The sequence below is a fragment of the Sciurus vulgaris genome, assembly GCF_902686455.1.
Source record: "Sciurus vulgaris genome assembly, chromosome: 3".
Taxonomy (NCBI): domain Eukaryota; kingdom Metazoa; phylum Chordata; class Mammalia; order Rodentia; family Sciuridae; genus Sciurus; species Sciurus vulgaris.
In genome coordinates, this window is record NC_136463.1 from 189170721 (window position 1) to 189197871 (window position 27151).

General features: G+C 45.9%; 1 protein-coding gene across 2 annotated transcripts; it reads left to right on the top strand.

Moving 5' to 3' along the window:
• The first annotated feature begins 200 nt into the window (after window positions 1–200).
• SEPTIN2 (septin 2) lies at window positions 201–26807 on the top strand. 2 transcript variants are annotated; one of them, XM_079133688.1, is made up of 13 exons: window positions 201–333; window positions 7126–7155; window positions 8537–8657; window positions 14513–14599; window positions 15674–15797; window positions 16673–16807; window positions 16939–17056; window positions 19979–20080; window positions 20447–20592; window positions 21500–21583; window positions 22838–22895; window positions 24053–24155; window positions 25988–26807. In XM_079133688.1, the coding sequence occupies exons 2-12, from the start codon at window positions 7147–7149 to the stop codon at window positions 24152–24154; spliced, it is 1086 nt and encodes a 361-aa protein (XP_078989814.1). In that variant the 5' UTR covers window positions 201–333; window positions 7126–7146; the 3' UTR covers window position 24155; window positions 25988–26807. The 2 variants fall into 2 exon arrangements, with proteins under 2 accessions (XP_078989814.1, XP_078989813.1); XM_079133687.1 differs by lacking the exons at window positions 21500–21583; window positions 22838–22895; window positions 24053–24155; window positions 25988–26807 and having other exon boundaries at window positions 210–294; window positions 19979–20586.
• The last annotated feature ends 344 nt before the right edge of the window (window positions 26808–27151 follow it).

Below are 27151 nucleotides of genomic sequence, written 5' to 3' on the forward strand. Positions count from 1 at the left end.
ACCTCCCCCCGCCCCCAGCCTCTATATGGCCAACCGCCGTGGGAGGGGCGAGGCGCCTGCGCAGAGCCGGACACCGCGGACGCGTGTGCGCCTGCGCGCTCTGCCCACGCGGGGGAGGGAAGGAAGGCCGGGCCTCTCGGGCCAGGAAGGTGTTGGCAAGGGCGGGGCGGCGTGATGACGCAATCCGCCTGCGCGCGGGGCGGGGCGGGGCGGGTCCGGTCGGAGGCGCGTTGGGTCGGCACCTCTTCAGCGGGTTGGCGGATCGGCGGTGAGTCTGTCCGACTGTTCTCGCAGGTGCGCGGCCTGGAGCTACGGACCGACCCTCCCGAGGAGGTGCGGGGCGCCCCGCTCGGGCGCGGGTCGGCCACGGGGGCCGGGGCGGGGGCTGAGGGGCGCGGCGGGCCCGTCCCCACCCCGAGGGCGGAGGGCCTGCGCGGCCGCGGGATCCCCGGCTCGGCCCGGACGTTGGGTCTCCGGGCGGGGCCCGCGGGCGTGCGGGCTGGGGAGGGAAGCGGCGGAGCCGCGTCCGCCGGGCGCTTGGTTCTGGGGCCATCTTGTCCCTCTAACGGTGCCATTTCGTCCCGGAGACGTGGAGGACGTGCCAGTCAGGCCGCGACCTCTGCAGAGCTCGCGGTCGCGGAGCCCACCCGCGCGGATCGGCTGGGCGCGACTGATACGTGGGCCTCTCCGCGGACAAAGGGTCGCCTGAGTGGCATGAGTGCGAAGGAGACCGCGGGATGGCGCCCGGCGGGGGCGAGGGGCCCCGGAGTCCGACCACGCCTGCCCTCCGCCTTCCCGGCTCCCTTTCGCGGCAGTACCGCCCGACCCTGTCCACCCTGCAGAGCTCAGACCCGGGACCAGCCCCCTGAACGCGCTCAGACGCCGTTGACGGTGCCCTGACCCATGCAGCCTCTGGGCCTCGCTCGCCTAAAGTCGTTGCCCGCTTCTTGTGCAGGATTTCCAGTTCGCCTGCTGTGAGGTAGTGGTCACTCACACGTTGACCAGCACGTAGTAGCTTATCAAGTAAGCGAAGATACAAAGTAGTACTGCACGACAGGGAAACCGATGATGACCTGGGGCTGTTTTCTGAGGCTTCTAACTTGAGCTTCATTACATTCACTGATGATTTTTCGTACCTACCATTCAGGAATTCTTTGCCGCACTTAGCACTGGCAGGTATACTGTTATGTCTGATTGACAGTGGTTTACTTAGCTGATACTTTTCCCTTTTCCACTCTGCTCTCTGTCACCAGTGCCACGGTTCAGAGTAAAGAGCTGAAAAGAAATTAGCAGGGTGACCTAGTGAAAGAGGGCAGGACCTAAATGAATATGATTCAGGTTTCTTTTTCTGAATTCCAAAATATAGAGTCTCCTGTAAATGGGAAAAGTTTTTTTCTGGAGGAAAGGATGCATCAAAACTCATGTGACTGAAGAGTTGAGATGAAGCTGTGGATACTGTCTGTACTTATTCCACTTTGTGCTCATGGTTGGGCTGGTTGCTACAAAAAGTACACTTGTAGGGTGCTTGGATGCATGTGCTTTCCTCGAGGGAAAGAATCAATGTGGAAGCATTTCAGGCCCTTCAGATAGGGAATGATGAACCTTTGGAGTCCCATGTGGAGGGGAGGGATCACTCTATGGGTTTTGGTGATACAGCAAATCAGGAATAGTATATCTAAATGAGTGATAATTCTCATGTATTTCATTAATATTAATGTCACTTGCAGAATAAAAATGTATAATGCCAGGATTCTTTTCTTTGTTCTTGACCCCTTGTTTGGGAAAGTTGGTTTCTTATATGTAAATCTGGATGAGAATAATGCTCTGTGGAAGAACCAAGCTGTGGGATAAGGATAAACAGCTTTCAGCATCTGGATTGAGCATTGTGTGAAAGAACAAAATTTTTTCACTTGACCACATTTTTGAGATTTGAGATTAAAACCCAAGGTTTTAATCAATTGCAGTGCTCAGCAACCTGTTACTAAATCAGAACTTTCTCACTGAAAACCAGGTGCTCCAAAGGTTCAGTTCCCTTTCAGTTTTTGTTTAACGTAGCTAATAACTTAAATTGTTATAAAATCATTGTGGATCCAAATTATGTTTCAGAAAAAAATCAATGTGAAACAAGTAGGAGGTGGCAAGAGGAGCTTGGAAACATTACAGCATATCTGAGTGTTCATGGTTGTTGGAAAGCAGAGTGTTCTCCATTTTCCCATCCTTGTGCCTCAAGATAGATCTTGATATGGAGGAGCCAGATAGTAGTGGAAGTCACCATTTTCCCTGGAGGAGCATAGTAGAACAGAGGTTGGAGGGCAGCATGAGGCCAGTGTCTCTGTACAGTGCAGAGATGGCGGCAGCCAGCGCTGACGTGGGATCTCAGTGGCCAGAGTGACCAAAACCAGGGTGCAATAGGCTAAGGGTCTGTGGGTCCAGGAGAGGCACTTTGATATTTCTGTCACAGGGCTGGTTTGAGGTCGAGTAGGTGTGGTAGCTGGCAAAGCAAGTGCTGACCCTTCTGTCTGCAGAGATCTGTACTTCCACATGAATATGAAGCTCTTTTGCCAGTCCCTTAAGAACAAAGCCCATCATTAGAGATTCCTGTGAGAATTGGATATAATTTTGCTATTTCGAGGAAAATAAAAATAATTTGATTCACATAGGACCTGTTTCCTCTTATTTCTAAACTTGTTTCTATGTCTCTGTTTTTTGTTTTTTTACTATGTTGTCAATGACATTTTCCCTTTTTGCATTCCTTATTTATTGCTACTATTGGAAGAAGTTTGACTTAGTTAATATCTGTCTGGTATTTAGACACCCTATTAAATCATTTTATTCTAAAATTCATTTTGGAAGGGGGTAGGGACATAGTCTTGCTATGTTGCCCAAGCTGGCCTCCAACTTCCAGGATCAAATGAACCTCTTGCCTCAGCTTCCCAAGCTGCTGGGACTACAGTTGTGTGTCACCATGCCTCCTGACTTAGAATTTTTTTTTTTTTTTTTTTTTTTTTTTTTTTTTGGGAGGTGGGTACTGGGGATTGAACTCAGGGGCACTTGACCATTGAGCCACATCCCAGCCCTATTTTGTATTTTATTTAGAGACAGGGTCTCACCAGCTGCTTAGGACCTCATTTTTGCTGAGGCTGTCTTTGAACTCCCCATCCTCCTGCCTCAGCCTCCCAAGCCATCAAGATTATAGGCATGCACTACTGGGACTGGCAGAATTTTTTTTTTTTTTTTTTACTAAAATATTTGTGTTTTCTGTGTATTCAATCCTATTAGGAACAGTTTTTGTTTCATATTTTCATTTTCTTGTTTCACTGCATTCACTAAACTCACTAAAGTAGTATTAAATAATCATAGTGAAATTGAAGTGTCTAGATTTTATTTGGATTCTGGTTAGAATGGGGGAAAAAAAAAGTCCAGACAGTTAAGAAATAGGAATACTGGGGGTTTTTGGTTCTATTAAAAAGCTGTTGTTTCCTCAGGTATTGTCATTTGTAGGAGCCCTTATATTTAGATATGCATACCAAAATGTAAGTGAAATGCTACGTCTGGGTTTTGCTTCCCAGCAGTCCAGGACAGAGAGGAGGAGTAAGTATGGGGATCGGTGAACTGGTATTGGTCTTGAGTTGGTTATTTTTGAATCTGGGTAATGGGTGGTACATGGGGGGTTTGTGTTATGCATTTGAAGTTTTTTATAAGTATTTTAAAATAATTGTGGTAATGTTAGGGAACAGACAGATATGAGGATGTTGGAGACACAAGGTTAAGGGAGTAATTCTATAAATAGGGCCCACTGTGCTGATCCCTACTTGCCTTCTTTTCCAAGAAGCAATTTACCTGCACTCCTGTCCGGCCTAAGTGGACAGGATGTCACATTCCTCAGCAAACTGCCTATCTGCAGGAGAAATGCAGGCCCCAAATAATGTTGATAAGGGAAACCCAAGTTACCTTGAGTGGGGAGACTCGCAATGACCCTTAAACTCTGGGAGATAAAGGTAGTTCCTCCTAACCATAAAATCTGAAATCTGTAAGAATGTATGAAGAATCAGTTAAGACCAGTCAGGATGGGCCAGGCTGACCCAGAGTTGCCATGGCAGTGGGGACTTAGAAGTCTGATGTCATCTTGCTGCCAGTCAAAAGTCAAGAGGTGAAGCTGGTGTGACTGTGGACACTTTCTAGGATCCCAGCAAAACGAGAGTGCAGGAGAGCTGTGTCCCTCTTCTCTCTGAGAAGACCCACTGTCTCCCTGGAGAGTGCCCCTTTCCCTTTTCCTATCCCTTCAGGAAACTCATTCCTGTTACTCCGAGCCACGTCTGAAATCTTTCTGACTGGATCAAAAGAATGAGGATTTGAAGAGGGGGTCTTCGAGCTGCTTCAGTTTCCTGGAAGGCCCTAGCTTTGAAACAGTAATGGACATTTGTACTTAATTACTGGTTGTAACTTAAGTAGGTTTAACATTCCGTTTTTTAGGGAATAGCGTTTGACACTGGTTTTAGGAAATAATCCCAAATTATATTTAAGTAGTTTCCTTACTTGGTGTTTATATTAGGATTGGTTGCTGAATTTTATTGTGTACTTCATCAGCATCTCTTTATCCATGAGTGTTTCTTTAATTTGTTGTTGTAATGATAGAGCCTTTTGATACATTTCTGGAATCTAGGGCTGGGGAGATAGCTCAGCTGGTAGAGTGCTTGCCTTGCATGCACATGGCCCTGAGTTCGATCCCCAGCACCACAAAAAAAAAAAAAAAAAAAAAAAAAAAAAAAAAAAAAAACCTGTGGAATCTAGTTGCTGGCAAATATTTTCTTTAGAATTTTTGCACTGATATTCATGAATGAGATTGACTTAGGGTGCTGGTCAACGCTTCCTTCCTTCCTGAAGGTTCTTTTGCGCCCTCTCTCTTTCCCTCCTCCTCCCTTTCCCATCTGGATCTGTCATTAAAACCGTGCAGCCCTCATAAAAGACGTGGAGTGTCTCCCTTGCTGTGTCGTGGCTTGTCCGCTGTGGAGTGAGCTCCTACTCCCTTGGGTCTGCTCTGCCGTCCTTGGGTGGTGCTGGCTCTGGGCGGTTCGGAACTGGCCCCTCTGCCTCTCCTTCCTGCCACTCCGCCCCTGGCCTGCGCGCTCTCGTCCTTTTGGACTGCTGAGGGGTTCCTTTCAGACACGTGACTTTTGGATTTTTTTCCCCTTTTGTTTTTTCTTGTAGGTTTAGTTTTCCTGCTTGTTAATTTCTTCTTTCTGTTTCCTTTTGACTCATTCTCTTCATTTTTTTGAGTGCCAAATTTCTTTATTGTCAGTGTCATTAACACATGTAAATCCCAGATTTTTAAAGTTTCACTTTTTTCTTTAAGATGCTTTTTTTGTTGAGTCCAGGGTCCTCTGCTGTCAGTGTGTCTGTGGTGTCGCTTAGTCCTCTCTGCCTTGCTCATCTGTGTCCACTGTCTGTCCAGTGCTGAGAAAGGCCATGGACTTTCCCTACTTTCTTTGTGTTTTCATGAAGTTTTCTTGTGTTTTTGTCTCCGCTGTTTAGTTCTTTTACCATGAATCCTGTCTCTCCTGTGTGTTCCCTGGCTTGGTATCTCAGCCTCTCCCTTTCTTTTCAGCCTTTCTTTGATCCTTTGTTTTAAGCACATTTCTTCCACGTTGCTTACAGCCAGCAGGCTGGTCTGTCTGTTCTAACCCAGTCTGCTCCACACCCCACTGCACGGTGGGCACGTGCTTTACCACAGAGCCATATCCCCTGCCCTCTTGATTTTAAAAAAATTTAAAGTTTTTAGTGCTGGGTTGGAACCCAGGACCTCACACGTGCTGGGCAAGCATTCTACAACTGAGCTATATCCCTAGGAAGAATGTGATTCTCTCACATTTATATTGATGGCTGATGTTCTTGAATTTCATCCCTTTTGTTTTGATTTAGAGCTGTTGTTGGTTTTGTTTCCTCTGGTTCCTTTTCCTTGTCTTTGCTGGGTGATCAAGTTGCTATTCGTTATCTACTTTCTCTTCATTGGGAGGGTCTCCTCTGATTCTCTTCAGTGATTTTCCTTTCCTTTCCAAATCAGACACTGGTTTTTGTTGTTTGAAGTCAAGGTGTCACCTCTGCAAAACTGTGTGCTTCCGTCTGATCCTCACTTCTCCCTCTGCTCCTTTTCCAACTCCGGTTTTGCTGAAGTTGTTTATTATTTTCAGTTTTAGTCTATTAGAATTTTTCTAGAATATCCTTTCTACTCAAGAGACCTTAATTTATCTCTCTTATGCAGTTTTGTGTAGTTGGTTAAGATATAGAGAGTCTGCTCTTTGTTCTTAGAAAAATTTATTTTTTTCTTTTCTTCTATCTGTCCCTTTCTCTCCTGTGGGAACTCTTGCTGTTAAGGAGATTTCCTTGATTTTCCAAGGCTGAGGCATAGAGTGGGCCTCTAAAAGGAAGAACTGAGACTTACAGTGTCAGTGTAGCCTAGGTGTTCTTTAAGACCTGATCTGTAAAGTTAAAGACTCCTGACTTTTACTGCCATTACCTTGCATAACCAGCTCAAATTAATTGCAGTGTGGGGACCTCATTTCTTCTAAGATGCTTGGGAATATTTCCATTTAGAAGAGAAACTTGGCATATGCAATATTCAGGAATGTTAAGATTTAGGGAAAAGGGGGAAGACAGCAGAGTGGTAGAAGGCTCTGTGTCGTCTGCACCTGAGAGTCACACTGGACCTCAGGCACACTTCCTGGCCTTGCTGCTCTCTTTGTTTCCCAAAGCTTCAAGGTGCTAAGATTTGCACATGAGTTCCAGACTTCTTTAAAATGACTGTGGAACTTCCAGCAGCTCTGTGCTCTGCACCACGGATGGCAGGGAGTGTAGGGTATCTATCATGTAGCTGAAAAGAAAGCTGAATACCGAAGATGTGGAGTGTATCACGTGTGCGCCATGTGTGTGGGGCTACTTTCGTCAGTGTCCAACATTTAAATCTCATTGGCCTCTGTAACAAGAGATGACGTTCATGATTTCTGGGAAAGTATCTGAGGCCCTTGAGACACTAAGGGGTGCTGGCGCTGTATGTGGGTCCTGCTGTTCAGCAGGTGGGTGTACATATGCATGCAGACATTGAGGTGGTTTTTGTTTTGTTTTTAACAGATAGAGGAGACACCAGGAAAGATGTCTAAGGTAAGGTCATGTTTCATCATGTATCTACAATGTGAGGAGAAACTGATCTACTTTTTCAGACTGTTTACAGTCAGGATTTATATGATATATTTGATTCATTGAGATAAAGAAGTCTAATTTGTCATTCTAAAAGTTTCAAGCTGTCTCTTTTCTTTTCTTTTTTCTTTTTTTTTTCTCTGCGGTGCTGGGGATTGAACCCAGGGCCTTGTGCTTGCGGGGCAGGCACTCTACCAACTGAGCTATATCCTCAGCCCCAAGCTGTCTCTTTTCTCAGGTTTATTTTTTCTAAACACAGGAGTAACAATCCACTTAGCCTCCTTACATCATTCCCAGCAGACTAATCAGAGGGTAACTCTGGATCGTTGTCGTGCTGAGACTGGTGGGCTCTGAGACTTGGTTGTCTGGTCTAGCTCAGCTCTGTGAGTTGGCCACAGCCTTAGGTAAGTTGATTCTAAAGGATACAAGCTGAGAAAAGTGGAGCTTGGGGTTGGAATCGCAAGATCATTTCTGTTTGCCTTCTGGTTTTGAGCCTGTTGTTGTCCATTGCCATCTATTTTTTAAAAATCATATCAGTTTTTGCTTTTTATACCAGTATTAGTGGAGGCACAGATAAGCAAAAAAAGAAAATAAGAATTAGCCATTTTTCCACCCTGCAGAAAACCACCCCTAAAATCTATGTCTATTCTTTTTCACTAGTGTGTATGTGTGAATGCAGTTTACAAAATAGAATCCTGAAATACTGCTTTATATATTTTCAATTAATAAACCAGTTGTGTTTGTTTGAAAATGCCGTCTCATTCTCAGTGTGCCCCTGCCCAGCGCCAGCTTTGCTCTCCCACCCCCACCCATGGGCCTGCCTCCTTCAGGAGTATTGATTCTTTGCTCTTTTCTTTCTTGGTCTTTGAAGCCACATGCTCAGCATCCCGCTTTTAGGTGGCCTGCCTGGCCTGTGTTGGTGCCTCCCACAGAGCTGTCTCCCCTTCATAAGTGTGTCCCTCTCAGGGTCTGGTAGCCAGGCCTGTGGAACGAAACCACCCAGTTCAGTACTATCTTGTAAGCTTTATTGTGCTTTTTTTCCCCTATAACTCCATTTGTCTCAAGTCATGATTTGAAATTGCAACCTAAGAGGAATTAATAAACTTGTACCTTTTATGTATTGCTGAATTCATGAGCAGAATATTGATTAACAATGTTAATTTTAGGTTAGCATATAGCTAAGGGATTGTTTTCTCTTTCAGTGATCATAAGTGAAAAATACCATTTTCCAATAGAAATATGGTCTTTTAGAACCGCCACTGATGTTTGCCACAGGTCTAAGTGATTATATCTTAAAAACAAATTATTTATTAGCTCTTCTTCTTTTATTTAAATCTTCTTTTAGCAACAACCAACTCAGTTTATAAATCCAGAAACTCCTGGCTATGTTGGATTTGCAAATCTTCCCAATCAAGTTCACCGGAAATCAGTGAAAAAAGGTTTTGAGTTCACATTGATGGTGGTTGGTAAGAAACTAATTTATAACTTAAGTTCATTAATTAGCTGTCCTCTTTCCAGCCATGGGGTATAGTAGCAACATGACCTAGAATAGAAGGGGATTCCTTTTGGCAGATTCAAATCACTTCAAAATTTTGGGGAAAAAAATGTGTGTGTGTGTGTGTGTATACATGTGTTTTTTTCATTTGACTTGAGTAAAATTATCATTTTTCTCTCGTCTCTTTATATATGATGAATGTGGGGTTTTGGTGGGGAATGTTGCAGTATTAGGGATTGAATCCAGGGGTGCTCTACCTCTGAGCTGCATCCCTAGCCCTTTTAAAATTTTTTATGACTTTGAGACAGGATCTCCTGAGTTGCAGCTGGCCTCAAACTTGGAATTCTCCTGCCTTAGCCTCCCCAGTAGCTGGATTACAGGCATACACCATCTCATCTGGCTCGTGATGAAAGGTTTTGCTCATTGTGGCAGCTGACTTACAAAAGGGCTTCCAGTGATCTTCACCTCCTTGTCTTCTTGACCCTTCTGCCTCCAGCCCCCACCCCAACCCCCCAGAGTCTACCTACATAGCCAGAGGTCACTGCAGAAATGAAGGTGTGTGACTTGTAAGACTAGGTCATGAAAGGCATCATGACTCACAGCTTGCTGCCTTTGGATTCACTCACTCCAGGTGGGTGAGGCCACCTGTGCATTGAGAGGACACTCCCACAGCTCATGTAGAAGTCTGCAAGGTGAGGAACTGAGGTCTGTAGGTAGCCGTGTGGGTGACCTGCTTAGAAACACACTCCACTCCCGTAGACTTACTGACATTGACTGTCACCTCATGAAAGAGCTGAGAGACCTCAAGCACTCTGGAACTTTCACCCAGAAAAACCTGTTTATGGGTCTTTCAGGCGTCCAAGTTGTGTAGTAACTTATGTGTTAGCAAACAGCTACTGTATGGCTCTGGAGGTTCCAAAGTGGCTTACAGCATTCAGGGGAGTGAGGTCACGGGGCACTGGGGGTATTGTTTTCTGTGTTCCCGGGTTTCTCCCTAATGAAATTGTGCAGAAGCAGATGTGAAATTTGTATTTTGCTCATATTATTCCCTAATACAGTAATACCATTGGAACAGACTATTTTCTTTTTTTTTTTTTTTTTTTTTAATATTATTTTAGATGTTGATAGACCTTTATTTTATTCATTTATTTACATGTGGTGCTGAGAATCGAACCCAGTGCCTCACGCATGCTAGGCAAGCACTCTACCACTGAGCCACAACCCCAGCCCCGGAACAGACTATTTTCAAACAAGTTAATTATTGAAGAGCTGATTAAATGAATGGAACTTACCACAGCACTACACTGTTCATCTTTAGAAACTCAGTGTTGTCTGTGGTGGTTATAAAGAAAAAGAATCATGATATCTGAAAGTGCATTTGTAAGAATTCATAGTGTTAAAGGAAAAATTTAATAGACTAGAAATAAAAGGAAGATAGCTCAACCTAGGGTTAAGAGTGTATACTAGAAGGGTTATGTTACTCTTAAAAAACTGCGTGAAAAACCAGAAGAAGTTAAACATCTTGAATTGCATATGATGTGATTTGTGTATGTTAAAAAAAAAAAAAAAAAAAAATCCTAAGGGATCCACCAGACCACTAGAATTGATAAGTAAATTTTAGTGAGTTTTCATACTAGTTCAGCATATAAAAATAGACTTTATTTCTGTGTATTACCAACAAACAATTTAAAAATGAACTTAAAAAGTCAGTACCATAATAATACTAGTTAACTTTTCAAAGACAGTACCATTTACAATACCATAAAAATTTTACGCTGTTTAGTGGTAGAGCTAACAGAATATATGCAGGACATGTGTACTGGGAATACTGCTGAGAGATTTTAAAGACCACCCGAATATGTGAGATCTGCCCCACTTGTGGATCAACACTGTTAAGATGTCCTTTTCTTTCTAAATGATGCATGGAGACAATTTGATCCCAATGAAAGTCCCACTCAACTTTTGAAAAATAGAAATGAACAAGTTGATTTTAAAGTCGAAATGCAAGTGTTGGGGATATGGAATAAACAAAACAGTTTAGAGAAAGAACAGAGTTGGACATGCAGCATGCATTTTAAGACTTAGCAGCGGAGGTCAAGACAGCCTGGGCAAGGTGGACATGGAGATTGGCTCAGCCCAGCAGTAGACATGTGCAGGTCAAAGGTGCCAAGGTGATTTGAAAGTGGAGCAAATAACAGCTGGATGATTAGATGAGGGAAGTCAATTAGAAAGGGGTCCTGGGCCTAAATGCAGAACTATCAATTCTAGAAGAAAATGGACAGGCATGATTATATGATTCTGGAGTAAGCAGATCTCTTCGGAATGAAGAACAGCAATCACAAAGAAAAAATCAGTTGTGCTTTGTTAAAAATTGACTCACAACACCAGTAACAAAAAGTCAGGCCGTATGCTGGGAGAGTATCCATAGTACCACCTTTGAGAAAGGGCTGTTGTGGGGAACCTGAGAACGTCTTTACACCTCAGCATGACAGATGGTGACGGAGGGTAAAATGTGTGAGTAGACACTTCACTGAGGAGGGCACAGCTGGCCAGGAAGCCCATGCCTCGATGTGCATGTGGACCCCATGGGGAGGCACCACCCCTGTCCGCAGAAGGTAGTCCGAGCATTGACGAGGGTGTTGAGCAACTGGAACCCTGCTAACAGCCAGCGAGAATACAAAATGCTCCTGTCACTTTGAGTGGTTAAAACCCAGTAGTCCCACTTTGCCACAGACTTGATGTGAATGTGGACACCACTTTCTCACAGCCCCAGACTGGAATGGCACAGGTGTCTGACAGCAGCAGAGCAGATTAATGCCCAGCAGTGCAAAGAAGCACGTGACTAGATACAGCACAGGGACTGATCTCAGCCATGCTCAGCACCAGCAGCCACACAGGCCACAGTGTAGGCTTCTGCTTATGTGAAGTTCTGGCAGGAGCAAAGCCCCTCTGTAGTGACAGAGCTTGTAGGGGCACTGGAAAGAGAGATGGCTGAGACAGGTAGGGAAACTCTAGAGAGTTGTGGAAGTGTTTCATGTCTTGAGTGGAGTTTGGTTATCGGGTGTGTATCTTGCCATTACTAATCCAACTGTGCAGCTTAATGGTGTATTAATGTGTATGTGAATTTTATCTCAGTAGAGTTGGTTTAAAAACAAGCAGGCACTTAGGGATTGAGAAAGAGATGGTAGTGAAGAAAAGAGCTAGAAAGTTAACCACAAGGACTTTCAACTTTAAAATGATCCTGTTAGTTGCCCAGGAGAAATGGTACCTTGGGGAAACCCCAGCTCAGCTGACTGAAAACAAGGCTGTTGAGCACAGATGTAGTTTTAAACTTGTGCCAGAGGTCCAAAGAAGTTAGTCCATGGAGTGATCCAGCACCTGCAAGCACAAGGCTGCACACACTTGGGGAGCAAACCTGCAGGGATTCTGAGATGAGGAGGAGGTTGTGTGAAGACAGGAGAAGGGAGCCGAGTGGCAGAGTGCCCCTGAGAACTTGGTGACCAGGAGGCTGGAAGTTCCTGTCAGATGAAGAATGACATTGAGTTGTTCTACCCACCGTTATGAGGGATGGCACTTAGTTTATAGAATAAAGCATATTGCCACCTGTGCCTGTAGGAAGATTAGTAGGTTGTTAATGTGACCAAATTCACCAGAGGGTTAGAGTGAGCACTTGAGAACTGACTGGAAAGAGTGGAGATGGGTGGACGCAGGCACAGGCCTGTGTGGCTGTGTGCACCTGGTGAGGACTGCGTCCTGGGTGCACACAGCCGTGGGCCCTGCCACGCTGGTGTGCCCTGGGCCCCACTCACGGGGGGCTGTTTGCAGGGGCAAGAGCAGCCTCCTGGGAAAAGCCTTGTATATTGTTTGAGAAAGCAATTTCATAATTGTTTTGGTCAAAAATCAAAAAACTAATATGAAGAGAGATTCCGTAAGATTTGAAGGTCTAGATTTTAAAAACTTTAAGTCTGAAACCTTTGTGATGATTTGCCTAATGGGACTAAAAGGCTGAACTTCATTCCTCTGTGTCTCTTCTTTATGGTGCCACCCGTGCCCATGGCTGTTTGTGGTCAGTGCAGACAGGAGCCGTCCGTGGACTGGGGAGGCCTCTGCCTGGCCAGTCTTTGCTTGCTTCTGTACACAGACGTAACACTGCTTGGCCCGTTGCTTTCTGTTTATGGTTTTGGAAGGTGATGGGCTGGCATTGATCTGGATCCTTGCTGGTGTGTCTCAGTTCTCTTTTCTCCAGCAGTTCCTGGCCAGGGTGCAGATGCTGGCCAGAGTGGGGAAACGTGAACGAGGCACTCAGGCGGGCCTGCAGCGGCGTGGTGTTCTCTGTTCAGGAGCAGCTAGTTTGTGGCTGTGCCAAGGGCAGTAGCACACACACCCTCCAGGTGAAGACCCCTGCCAGCAATGGCACTGCAGTACCACAACTCCAGGAGCAGCAGCCTGGCTTCCATTTGCACCTGTCCCTTTGCCGCTGTGTCCCACTGCTGCGCAGCCATGGGTGTTCTTTTGCCCATCATCTCCCCCACTGAACTGCAAGGCTCTGCAAGCAGAGACTTCTCTGTCCTGTCCCCAGGCCTAGAATTGTGCCCCATAGTAAATATTGATAATATCTGTTCACATGTAATAAAAAGGCATAAGAATCCCCAAAGGGTTTGTTAAAAGAGTAACTTGAGGGGATAGTGAACATTTTGGTAAATGGGTTTTGGTTTGTTTTTATTATTGGTTAGTTGGTTTGTTTTTTTTTTTTTTTTGGGGGGGTGGGGGTGGGGGTTGAACCCAGGGACACTCCACCACTGAGCCACATCCCCAGCTCTATTTTGTATTTTATTTAGAGACAGGGGCTCACTGAGTTGCTTATTAGCACCTCACTGTTGCTGAGACTGGCTTTGAACTTGAGTTCTTCCTGCTTCAGCCTCCAGAGCTGCTGGGATTACAACTGCACCTGGCAGATACAATGATTTTTAGAATAGACCTGTACTCCTTTCCCATGCTGTGCAGGACTTAACAGAGGCCAGGTAAACCGAGGGGCCTAGGAAGGTCCAGCACCAGGGGCAACGTTGTACCGAGCTCCTGAGCTCAGAAGCACTCATCCTGCAGAATGACGCCTTGGGTGGTAACAGCAATGAAGGGATCGAAATTTGAACTTCCTTCCAGTATAAAATTTAATTTTTGGTATTTTGTATCTTTTTGGAGTTAAATGTCAAACATTCAAAATATATAGAGTAGCCAAGGAGGGCTCCTTAACTCAGCTCCTGTCTGAACTGGTACTGTCTCCCCCAGCCAAATGTGGGAAGTGGGTATGTCAGGCAGGAGGTAGGAGGTCACAGGGAGTGCGTACCAGGGAACCTGCCAGGTGGCAGGCTCTGCTGTGTTTGCCCAGCCCCGAGCTGGGGGCTGGAGTGCCTTGGCACTGTTGGGCAGGCGTGTCAGAGTCTTCTGAAATGCTGTAAGTGTGACATCAGCAGAACTCACTGTCCAAACCTACTTTGCATTCTCTTTGTCAAAAAAAAAAAATAACTCCCAAGTGCATTCCATAAATTTGTCAAGACGTAACATTGTGTCTCTAAACAGTTCTCAAATCCCACACCTGAATTCAAGCTGGGGCCCTGGTCTGGATAGCGCCCTGATCTGCACACGTTACCATCTCTGAGACCATCTCTGAGCGTGTTTCCCCTTCTGTGAAACAAGGGTGGTTGGTGCCTGGTTCATAGTCATGGCCTAGAGCAGCTGGTGGTCCTGAGGTGCTCACCCCAGTGTGGTCCTCCACACTGCGCCAGCCTTTGGAGAAGGTCCTGACAAGACTCTTATTTCCCTTTAAAGGTGAATCGGGTCTAGGAAAGTCGACTCTCATAAATAGCCTATTCCTGACTGATCTCTACCCAGAAAGAATCATACCTGGAGCCGCAGGTAAAAAGGTCCTTCTCTTGTTGTGACTACAGTTCCACATGAGTGTTGCTGAAGAGTGCGTGATGAACGTTTCACACCTTAACCCTGTGTTTTGTTGTTCTGTTAGTGTGTCTTCTTTAAAGGAGAACACCTAGAAAAGTGTCCTTCGCCTGAGGTCTTGGCGTCTGGACTGTATGCTTGTTTGACACATCCATGTTTCCATCCTTGTCTTGTCTGTAAAATGTAAAAGATAGTTCCTACTTATATTGTACATTGGATAAGAGGATTGAGCGAGAAAGTTTTCTATCCTTAACACACAGTCCCTGCAGGAACCGGTGTCCATATGCATGTTCAGTGCAATACTGCAGCACCTGCCCTGTTGAGCGAGCACATGAGCCCACAGTCACCCTGGGTCCTGGGCTGCCACACGAATGAAGCAAGCCCTCCTGCCAGTATTTTTTAATTCAACTCTTAAGTTATCTTATTTATCCCAAATTAATAGTTTTAAATATTGACTTTACTTATTTATGTAGTGTAGCACGGGGATTGAACCCAGGGCCTTGTACATGCTAAATAAACTCTGCCACTGAGTTACATCCCTGCCCACCCCCATCCCCCTTTTTTTTTCCAGACCGATTCTTGCTAAGTCGCCTAGGCGGGCCTTGAACTTGAACTTGTGATCTTTTTGCCTCCCCTCCCCTTTCCACCCTACATCTGTCTGCTGGAGATTGAACCTAGGGGCATTCTATCACTAAGCTATATTCCCAGTGGTTTTTATTTATTTTTCACTTTGAGACACTTTACTAAGTTGCTGAGGCTGGCATCGAGTTTGCAATCCTGCCTCAGCTTCGAGAATAGTGGGGTTATAGATGTGTGCCTGGCCAGTTGTTGATGTTTTTAACCTTCTCAAGGAAGGAGGACAGTCTTCATTACCATTTCCCTGGCTGACTTTGGGATTGTTTGACAGTTCCTGCATTATCTTCTGAGCCCCTTATTCCAAAGAGAGGTAGTGAATTAATAACAGGTAATTTCTCCTGTTTGCACACTGGCTTAACTTTAAGGTGTTTTCTCTATTAAATTTCTTTTCTTTTCTAGAGAAAATTGAAAGAACTGTCCAAATCGAGGCTTCCACTGTTGAGATTGAAGAGCGTGGGGTCAAGCTTCGCCTTACAGTTGTGGACACACCTGGCTATGGGGATGCCATCAACTGCAGGGACTGGTACGCAACCACAGAGGCTCAGAGTCCAGTGGCCCTGCACTGTGCACCTGCGGCTTATTCGTTCCACTGTGCTCTCGTTCCTAGGTGGTATCAGTTTAGTGAGTGGTTGTTAGGCTTCAGTAGCTCTATCTAATAAAATACGAGGCAGTTTAAAATATTAAATACAGACTTAACCTATTTAATGCTGACTTTTACACTTTGACTTTCTAAAGACGTTTATAGCCTAGTGAGATCTGAGGTGGAAGAGCCACACCCTAGCTGTTATCAGTGCAGCACCTTGCGCTGGACCTGGACAGTGGATAGGAGGTCACCATCTGCCCTTCCATGTGGGAGGAGGGGACACTGTTTGCAAGTTGCTTGAGTCATGGAGCTTGTAGGTGGCTGCTCGTGGGCATTGTCTTCACACACAGGTGAGGCACAGAAGAGGAGGATGGTCTGCCGCCTGTGGTCTTATGTGGAGCGCCACTGTGGCCTGCAGACACCCACAACTCCCCCTCCTCAGCCTCTCTCTTGCATTAGGAGTCTCCCTTCTTCCTGTCACATGGGTGCACTGTCCTGTTGAGCAGGTCACACCCTGCTCATCCAGCTCCTCAGCTCCTCTTCATTTACACTCTTTGCAAGGACCAGCAGACCTCTGGCCTCACAAGGTCACCCTCGGATCCTGCTTAACATGTTCCATTCGAGGTGTTGATACCTGGCACTTCAGGAAGTTTACACTTGGCAATTTCCCAAATTTCCTCCATTTGCAAACTAAAAGTCAGTCTTGTGTTCTCATTTTAAAAATGAAATTGTTGGATTGTATATTATTGGTGGGAGGGGGAGAAAAGCTTATTTTCCCTTTGAAGTTAGGGGCTGCCGGTTTCTGTCTATTTCAGTTTCAAGACGATCATCTCCTACATCGATGAGCAGTTCGAGCGCTACCTGCACGACGAGAGTGGCTTGAACAGGCGGCACATCATTGACAACAGGGTGCACTGCTGCTTCTACTTCATCTCGCCTTTTGGACATGGGTAAATAATCGTTCACCAAGGAAACTTGATCTGCTACCCAGGTTTGCAGGTCACCCCAAGCTCTATATTGCAATATAAGAATTGAAATGACTTTGAGAGAGAAAAATGTGACTCCCTGTTCTTTCCCTTAGACTGAAGCCCTTGGATGTCGCCTTTATGAAAGCAATACACAACAAGGTGAATATAGTGCCTGTCATTGCAAAAGCCGACACTCTCACTCTGAAGGAGCGAGAGCGGTTGAAGAAGAGGGTGAGTGTGGCCTGGCCCTGCCGCTGCTCAGGGTCACTGGTGCCGGGGGGCCTAGGAGCCGAAGGGAGGAGGGGGCTGCGACACCTGCCCTATGTCTTGGGGACAGGATTCAAAGCACACATGACACTTGCTGTTTTGTTTTGATTTTTTAGCATTTTGCCTTCATCACAGTATCACATTTCTGTGTTTTAGATTCTCTTAGGTAAAAATGCCCTTGGCGAGGGGCAGGCGGCTAGGTGCAAGGAGCTCCCCCAGCGTCGAGTTGGAGATGTGAGGCTCTGCTATTCTGTCCAAATGCTCCTTGCAGATGGTTCCACTCCAGTGTGTCTGAGCAGGATGGTTGTGCCCAGAGGGGAAAGCGCCCCATCACTTCTGCCTGCCAGGGCCTCAGCGCTGAGCCCCTCTGATGCTGCTCCTCTGTCTCTCCGGTGCTCTATTTAGTGCCCTCTCCTTGTATTTCTTAAGGCCTCTTTGTTGACAATGTGTTTTTTAAAAATTTTATCTTTTTCTGATGATGCTCCTTAAGAAAATTAAAGTACTTACATGTGCCTCTGCACTGAGAGTTCTTTTATTTGACCACAGAAATAGCAGTTAGCAATCAGCTGTGGTCCCTCCAGAACATAGTCTGTGTTTTTTCAGAATGAAAGTGTATCATAATACTATTCTGCCATTGGATGTTTCAGTTTTAAAGATACTTAACCCTTCTCATCTGTGGATCTGCCATGATCCTGCTGGGTCTGCAGTATTGCACTATAGGAGTGTGCTGTGGTTTGTTTTCCCAGTTCCCTGTTGAGGGATGAGTGGCTTATTTTTTGTTTGGCTCTGACCCCCTTTAGTTTCTGACCAAATCTCCTGTTCCTTTGCCCCTTGCCATTCCTCAGACCCAGTGCTTTCCTGCTGGGGAAGGTTGTTGTGGAAGGTCCTCCCCAGGTGCCTCCCTTGCTCCTCGACACTGCCCTGCACGCTGCTCAAGTCCTCTGCACCTTGTGCCCAGGGTTGGGTTCTTCTCACTCCCAATCCCTGGTCCCTGAGATCAGGATTCTTTGCTTTGTTCTTTATTCCAAGAGTTAGAATAGCACTTGGCACATAAGAGGAACTCAGTAATGTTTGCTGTCCTCACCATTGTATAAATCAGATGAATTCTTGGGAAATTAATGTGAACTTAAATTTTTAGAAAATGGCAAATTTCCCCCAAAATAAGCAACAATTTTCTTTCCCAAAACATCCTGTGTGCTCACCCAAGTTAGGCGGGGAAGGTGGCCAGGGTGGGTGAGTGTTGCCCTCTGCGGACAGTGGCGCTGGCGGGGTTTCATCTGGAGCCTAGGGGCTGTGTCCTGGGGAGCAGTGCTGCTGGTGTTGTCGTGTGCTTTTTAATTTTCTATTTATTTTGGGGGCACCTGGGATTGAATCCAGGGGCACTTGGTCACTGAGCCATCTCCAAGCCTGTTTTATATTTTATTTAGAGGCAGGTCTCACTGAGTCACTCGCGCCTCCTGTTGCTGAGGCTGGCTTTGGACTTGTGACCCTCCCGCCTCAGCTCCCAGCTGCTTATCACAGATGTGGCCACACCGGGCTAGCACTTTTGTATTGACTTCGTATATTCTGAGATTTATAGATGTTGACATGTCGCAAATGATTTCTCCTGGTTTGATTTTTGTATTTTTGCCATGGGAAGATGTGAAGCTGATGTTGTCAGTGTTGTGACCCTTTTTTCCTTACTGTCTGAAGTACCTACTGGATTTTTAGGAAATATTTGGGCCCTTGGGAGAGTGCCTGAAAATATAGACATTTTTATGCTTGACTGAGTCTTTTTAGTGAGGGAATTGTCCCCTTTAATATACTGCTGTGTTCATCTTCATTAGGTGGAGGAAAAGGGTGTCGAGGTCAGACTGCTCTGATCCTAACCCCTAACCCTGTGTTCTGAGGCTGGAAGGGTGAGGGAGACGAGTGCCAGCCGCCTACCCTCCTCTGCCTCTCCTCCAGCTGCCCGGGCTCTCCACAGCCCGTCTCCAGCCCTGCTGCGTGCTTCCCCGGACCATCCCTCCCTGGCTTTGGGGCTGCAGGGCTTGCTATGCTCTCTGCCTGTTTTCCCTCCTTGCCTCTCCGACTGCTACCCTCAAGGACAGCATTCCTTGGTTCTGCTCTGATCACGTCATCTCTGTGGCTTCAGCTTTCCCTTCAGGGCTGCTCCAGTCCGTTTCCCACTGATGAGCTCTGCCCTCCCAGCTTGTCTGTGACCTCTCATCTGAGTTGTCCGTTTCTTGCTCGTCTCCTCCAGTTTAAACGGAGGTTAAGTCGTGGTTGACACTTTCCCACGTCTCATTTGCCCAATGTAAGCCCTGGCATCAGGAGGCCAGCGTGGAGCCACAGGTGGGATCTGCAGGGCTGGGCCAGGTTCATGCTGACTGCTGGTTCCTCCCACTCAGGAATGGGGATTCACGGAAAGGGGAGGTATTCAGTAATGATGTGAAGAGGTGCGTCTTTTCTGGAGTTAAGTTAGGAAAGAGTGATTTGAGAGCAACATCTGTGATGACAGAAGACCCAGGCCACAGGAAGGACTCTCATCCTCATTAAAAGGAAAGAGCCAGTCCAGTGATGAGGAGGCAGGCTGTTTACATGGCCTTGGTGGCCAGGGTGTCTGGTGTTTGATGCAGTGCCCAGCACAGAGTGACCATTGGACATTGGTTCTTAACTGGATGACTGGTAGATGACTGCTTGTTCACCTCCAGCCCAGTTTCTCCTGTTCACCAGCTTTGGCTGATAGGTCAGATTGTGAGATTTCACACTCAAGGACCTTTTTAACAGTCAATGAAATGGTTTCAGAATGACTTCGACCACTCTGATTCTCATTGACATTTGATGTTTTTCTAATATGTGAATTAGACTTGGCTAAAACTGGTCCTGGTTTTGTCTTTCATTCAGATTCTGGATGAAATTGAAGAACATAACATCAAAATCTATCACTTACCTGATGCAGAATCAGATGAAGATGAAGATTTTAAAGAGCAGACTAGACTTCTCAAGGCAAGTGCTGGCTGCAGGGCACAGTGTGAGCAGCTCCTGTGTCCTGTGGTCTCTGCAGTTAGGAGGAGAGAGTGGGCAGAGGGCAGACCCTTGCAGACCCCACCTCGGAGAGTGTCTGGGTTGGGCCAATTACAGGACTATGTTTGCTTTAATTACATTAGACACAGCTTCCACGTCAGGCGCGGGTTTGTTTCCTGATTGTCTCATGTGGAGAATATCTGCCACTCCATCAAATCAAACATGCCCTCAGCGCTCAGGGAAGCTTGTCATGGATAGCGACAGGGTGACCCTCTGCTGGTGTTCTGTGTTCTCGGAGGACTTTGGGGCTCCCTGCATACAGCCTGTCTGTGCTGTGTCTCTCTCTAGGCCAGTATCCCATTCTCTGTGGTTGGATCCAACCAGTTGATTGAAGCCAAAGGCAAGAAGGTCAGAGGTCGCCTCTACCCGTGGGGTGTCGTGGAGGTGGAGAACCCGGAGCACAACGACTTTCTGAAGCTGAGAACGATGCTCATGTAAGAGCCTGGTGTGTTCTTCCGACAGGGCCTTCAGTGCAGGTGCACCCAGCATCCTGGTGTGCGTTGGCACTGAGGAGACCCCCGGGGACCCCCTGAAACACGCTGCACTCGCCTCTTCTGCGGACTGTTCCTCAGTCCTGTCCGTGGGGCTCTCCACCATCTCAGGTCTGTGAGATGAGACGTGTGTCATGTCTTTAAACCAGTGAGTCGTCACTATCCAGGCTGTCTCAGCATGACGTGACGGTTTTGTGAGCTGGTGAGGTGCACTCATCTAACCTGGGCTGTGGGGACCCCTGTTGTGGGGTGTGGACGCTGAGCACAGAGAGTGGGTATTCCCACTTGAGCATCGTATGTGTTCTCAGAGCGAGCCCCCATCCTGAGTAAATAGGACTGGGTTGTGCTGTGTGCTCTCAGTGCTTGGACTGGGCCAGAACACTGTTCATCATGAGAGGAATAGGGCCTCACTCTGCGGGCTCACTTGTGGCTTGAGTTATCAGCTGTTTCTGATACATGAGTAATAGGTAAGTCTTAAGCTTAGGAAACTAATAATGTGCAAATTACCTGTTCTCCAGAAGATCTTCTAGAATGTGTGTTCTACTTTGAACATCATCCACCTAAAAACATTTCTGCATATGGTCCCTCCAGTGCCTGTGACCTTTTGCAGGGGTGGCAGAGGACCATGGAGAGGCACACCCGGCCCCTTGGGTGATACGCTGTGGACTGTGGCGGCAGAGGAGAGCCAGACCTCACTGGATGTTCCCACAACCATGTTCTTGTGAAATTCTAGCAACCTCATGCACCTTTCCACATAGTCCACAGGGTTCTGTGTGCCAGCAGAGCTGTTTCTCCTGAGACTGGCATGTGCAGGCGGCAGCTACTTTGGTATGTGCCTTTTCTTTTCCAGCACCCACATGCAGGACCTCCAGGAGGTGACTCAGGACCTTCACTATGAAAACTTCCGTTCCGAAAGGCTCAAGAGAGGCGGCAGGTGATCATACCGTCTCCTGTCCACTGTGTCATGTCCCCTGGAGTGCTGTTTGCCCTCCCCTGTGTGTTTCACTCAGCCTTCCTGTCTGCTAAGCAACACGAGCTTCCTACTTAAAAACTGTTCAAGGGAAAGCCAGGCACTGTGGCCCACACCTGTAATCCCAGCAGCTCAGGAGGATCAAGTTCAAAGCCAGCCTCAGCAACTTATTGAGGCCCTAACCAACTTAGCAAGACCCTGTCTCTAAATAAAATACAAAACAGGGCTGGGGATGTGGCTCAGTTGTCAAAAAAGAACACACAGTAGAAGGGAGTTGCTGCTAATTTAATCAAATCACGCCTTTCTATCCTTGAAGGAGGGAAAAAAAAAGAGCTGGGCACACACCTGTAACCCCAGCTACTTTGGGAATCTGAGGAGGATCCTAGGTTCAAGGCCAGTATGGGCAACAGTGTGAGACCCTGCCCCCAAATTTAAAAAAGACTGGGGATGTAGCTCAGTGGTAGAACACTTGTCTAACAAGCTTGGGGTCCTGTGTTTAATCCCCAGCAGCTCTCTCTCTCTCTCTCACATACACACACACACACACACATACTGATGAGGGTGGATCTCATAATATGTACATGAAGTGTAGCCTTATATTGAAAGGCCAGAGGCTTTATTAGTGGTACTTCAAAAGCAGCTTGCTTTCTGCTTAGAACAGAGTTTAATGAACAAATAAGTAGATGTATAGCAGTTGTTAAATATTTTCTGTATTCATTAAAATATGTACTTTTTAATGACGAATTTGTTCATATGCATAAAGTATATATCAAGATCTTATTGTGTTGATTTGGGGACAGGCGTTAATAAAGGTACTAGAGGCAGGAAGCAACAGCAGAGCAGGAATCTCCTGGACTGTCTGGTCAGTATGCTTAGGGAAGCTTGCGCCATCACCTGAGACAGCTCTGTCTTCCTGATCAGCTCTTGCTCCTTTAACACACTGACCTTTCACCTCTGCAGGAGTGTCCTTGAAAGGAGGTAGGGGCCATCACTCCAGCCTAAGGCATGAAGTCTCCTGAGCGTCTCACTTCCTGGTGTCTGTGCTTTTCTTCTTTCCGTTCCCTTTTTTCATGTCTTTAATTTTAAAAATGATAAAAATATATAATTTAAGTAGGTGTTTCTCAGAGTTCTAAAGTGGATCTCTTCCTTGGTTATCTATGATAGAAACGGCCCACCTTGCTTATTATGATGGTGTCGTGTCATTTCTCTCTGCTCTAGGAAGGTGGAGAACGAAGACATGAACAAAGATCAGATCTTGCTGGAAAAGGAGGCTGAAGTAAGTCGAAAAGTCCTTACAACTAAAGCTGTTTGGTTTATCTCCAGAAACGTCGTCTGTAATTGGAATATTGTAGCTTTCTCTCCTGTTGTTTTGAGGGATATCTATAATAATATGCATGTGTACATATATAATACACGTTTTGTGTATTTAAACATCTAGCAGTTTAGCTAAAAAGCATGGAAACAATTTGGTGATACTACTGATTTTTATAAAATGTTCAAAGATCATTTTCTGTGTACATTGATAGTAACTAGAAAATACAATGAAATTGTCTTTGGCATCATTTGCCAGTAGTTTGAGAAAAAATAAGGAGGATTTCTGGGGGAAGAAGTTGGAAAACTCTACTAAGAGATTTTTAAAGATGATAGGTGTGCAGCCGTGTGGGTGGGAGGACAGTGCAGGCTTCCCGTCTTCTAACCTCCTGAATTCAGCTCTGTCTGAGACATCTCACCAGGCCTGTGATGTTCCATCTCAGGTGAGCGCTGATGAGCTCATCCTCATCAGAGGAGGTTTGGAAGCTCTTTAAAACTGAACTAATGACCAGAGGCTTGCCTTACTGGTCCAAAGGCCAGAGCATTAGTCACCCAGATGGCATCTAAAGGTAGATGAGGAATGTCAACGTTGGTCTGGCAGAGGTGCCCAGCCCTGCTAGAGAGTGGAGTGCCAGGTGTTCACTAGTAGTTTGGCCACAATAGACCAGCCTTTGACAAAAAGGAAATTCACATCTTGGGTAAATTAACCCCATGTTGTTCAAGTAGTCATTACAGTCATCACCACAAAGTTACCCGAAGAAAATTTAAGTAAACATTTTAGTGATGAAAATTGATAAGGATCAAATCAAGATGGACAAATCTACTCTTTTCATAGCTCTGACCTCCTTGCCCTTCAGAAGAGCTGACTCTATCCCATTCCCCAATGACTCGCCTTTTAGGTTAAAAAATATCTCATTGTCTTGCTTTTCTTAAGTTCCTGCTTCTGTTGATGATATCTGTGTCTTACTTGAATTGTATTCTTTTATTATTTACATGGCTTCCTATTACGTTGTTGGTCCTTTTGTTGGTTTGTAAGAATTCCTCGCACCTTAGAACATCCATAAGTAATGTTGAAAGACATTAAGCTGAACAGTCCCGTGTCTGACATGCACTGTCTCCTAGCTCCGCCGCATGCAAGAGATGATTGCGAGGATGCAGGCGCAGATGCAGATGCAGATGCAAGGTGGTGACGGTGACAGCGGGGCGCTTGGGCACCACGTGTGAGGTGATGTTTGCATTTTAACCATTCAGAGACCCTGGCATCCATCAGACTGGAAAATAAGCACTTGTTTCTGAGGGACCTCATTGTTGGCTCGCCTTGAATATGACAGACTCTTAGGTTTTACACGGACCACATCACTAGCCCTGAATGAGAAAGGATTGCTTCTAAAATACAGAAGCCACTTCTCCACTGCCACCAACCATCTTAGTAAAGATGTTTATGTTTTTTAAGCTTACAAATGTGACTCAGAAGAAAATTTTTAAATACTTTCATTAGCCATACCATTCAAAATTTATTAATATTGAGAACCTCTCTTTTAAGAGCATTAAAAAGTGTTATTAAGACGGCTTGTATAGCTCAGGAGTAAAGACGTCACGCAGGGAAGCCATGCAGACAGCTGGGGTCCCCTTGCCATGAACGACTAGCCTCTAGTTTCTCAAGGCACCTCTGCTTGACCATCAGTTAGTGAGTTGCATTGATTTGTGGCTGAATGTCACCAGCTCTCCTGCCTCATGGGAATCTGCAGACACCTGGTTCTCAGGACTAGAGAGGCAGAGGTCCACTCCCATTAGCTCCCAGAAGAAAGAAGTGAAAGATAGCATCAGATACAGCCTGAAGTGTCCCAAAAAGGAAGTCACAGTGCGGCAAACAGATGGCACAAGCAGGGCATGAAAGAGTTTGAGGTGGCAGAGATCTTGGGAGAAGAGCTGAAAATTAGGGAGAAAGTCTTCGCTGCAGTCTAGGGACCTCATTCTGGAGGCATGAGGCAGATCATAGAGCTTAGCTGTGACGGTGACGCCGTGGGTAGGTAAGATAGAAAGCAAGGATTCCCTGAACCTCCACGGCAGGCAGATGGGTGATATGGAAGGGCCTGGAGGGCTTGCAGGTTCATTGGTCAATAAAGTAGAGCCCCTGCCCTTCTGCAGCTTATTGGGGAAGGTCTGTTGAACAACATGTGTATTAAAGGACACAGGGCATGACTGGCTGGAGGAGTTACTGTAAAGGCTGCGTCTGTCCACACTCAGCTGGTTGGGTTGGTCACTGCCCTCTGATCACCCAGGGAACCTTTATGAGTCCTGAGGGTGTGTGCTCAGCTGAAGGAGGTCAGTGCTGCTCCAGGGGTCTGAGGTGCCTTACCTGTGGGCACAACACTAGAACAGAACTCCCACCTCTGGGAGCTGACTCTGCCTGACCAGGTGTGCAGCTGACCAGAGCCAGGACTCGAGGAGTGAGCTCACTTGAGCAGGAGGGAACCATAGTGTTTGCTTATTGTCTCTGACCTGGCTGCTGCTTTCATAAAACTTTCTGAAAGTTTATGGACTTTTTTTCTTTTTCTTTTTCTTTTTTGCGATGCTGGGGATCGAACCCAGGGCCCTGTGCTTGTAAGGCAAGCATGCTACCAGCTGAGCTATCTCCCCAGCCCTTATGGACATTTTTATTTCTCTGTATTTTTCAGTTTTGCAGTGCTTCCACATTAGAAGAATCTTACAATGTTTGTTGGTTTTTTGTTTTTTGGTTTTTTTTGGTACTGGGAATTGAACCCAGGGTTACTTAACCACTGAGCCACACCGCCAGCCTTTTTTTAAATTTTATTTTGAGACAGGGTCTTGCTCAATGACCCAGGCTGGCTTTGAACATGTGGTCCTCCTGCCCCAGCCCCTGAGCTGCTGGGATTACAGGAGTGCATCACCATGCCCGATTTAGATAACTCTGGTCATATAAGCCCATCCTTTTGCTCGATTGTAACCCTTTGTTATGCAGAGAAATAGTATTGTCTGTGACCAAAGCAGCAAGCATCACTTCACTCTCACTTTAAATCTGTTTTACTTCACCAGAAAACACTCCCGGATACAAAGAACACCACATTCCGGATGAAGAACACATTCCGGATGAATGCCACATTGCGACTTTCCATAAGATACTTAGAAAGGTGCCCATCCACATTCACAGTACCTGTGCCTGAGAATTTAATTTTTTTAAACTATTGGTGTGTTTTGTATGAAGTACTTTTAACATTTGTATTTCACTGCTATGTCATACTTTATACTTTATGAGGTAAACTTTTTTCATTTTCTTTCTCCTTAAGTAACCACTAATGTTAGGATGATTTCCAAGTATCAGAATGTGTAGTTAATGTTGAGTTCCCTTGATTTAGTTGGCCTGATCAGTCACTGATGAGTACTCTTGACATATAGAACATTCAGCTTTACCAGGAGTGTCCTTCGTGGTGGACGTTTGCCTGTGACAGAGCTGTGCAGTCCATCACGTGGAGACTTTCCTGCATTTTACATTTATGCACAACAAACACCTAAGACCATTTTTGCTGCTATAGTTCAATACTGTTAATCTGCACATTTATCTGTTAACCAAGTAGAACAACAGAATCATCTGAGATACTTCTGTACTTACACAACTTTTAAAAACAGGCTTTTAGGTGTGGGTTTGAAGAGAGCACTTTGGATTCTTTGCCAGGTCATTTTTGTAACATGTGCAGGGAACACACCCTGGTAGCGTCTCCTGTGCGTGCTGCATTGTGTAGAGAGAGCAGCAGCAATCTCCAGCTTTGTACTGCTGTGAGCTTCTCTATACAGTGAGAGTCAGAAAACTATCTTTTCTCAACTAAATTAGGAAATAATGTTTAAAGAATCTTTTTTTTTTTAATTTTATACTCTACTTTTGTGTGTTTCTGTAACTGCAAGTATAAAATAACCCACCTCAGCAATGATTAATTGGGATGATTTTCTTATGTTCAGACCATCTCACCTATTTTCAGCCATGGTCTTTCCTTCATCTTATATGATACAGATTTCTCTGTGTTGTGTTAGAGTGAAAGACATTTCCAGTCCGTCCTGCAGGCTGCTAGACAGGTGTCTGACATGGAGTTGCACTGGGGTCTCTGCTGTATGTGGGGCCTAAGCCTTCCTGCCCTTTCTGTGCCTCCTGTGCCTGCCAGTGGGATGCTCCAGCCTGCGCTTGCTCTCCACTTCCAGCATGGGAGA

Excerpts from the sequence above, each read along its gene's own strand:
- SEPTIN2 (XM_079133688.1), top strand. Across the intron at positions 20,081-20,446 it reads AGCAGACTAGACTTCTCAAG|GCCAGTATCCCATTCTCTGT; the intron begins GCAAGTGCTGGC and ends GTCTCTCTCTAG. Across the intron at positions 22,896-24,052 it reads TGCTGGAAAAGGAGGCTGAA|CTCCGCCGCATGCAAGAGAT; the intron begins GTAAGTCGAAAA and ends ACTGTCTCCTAG.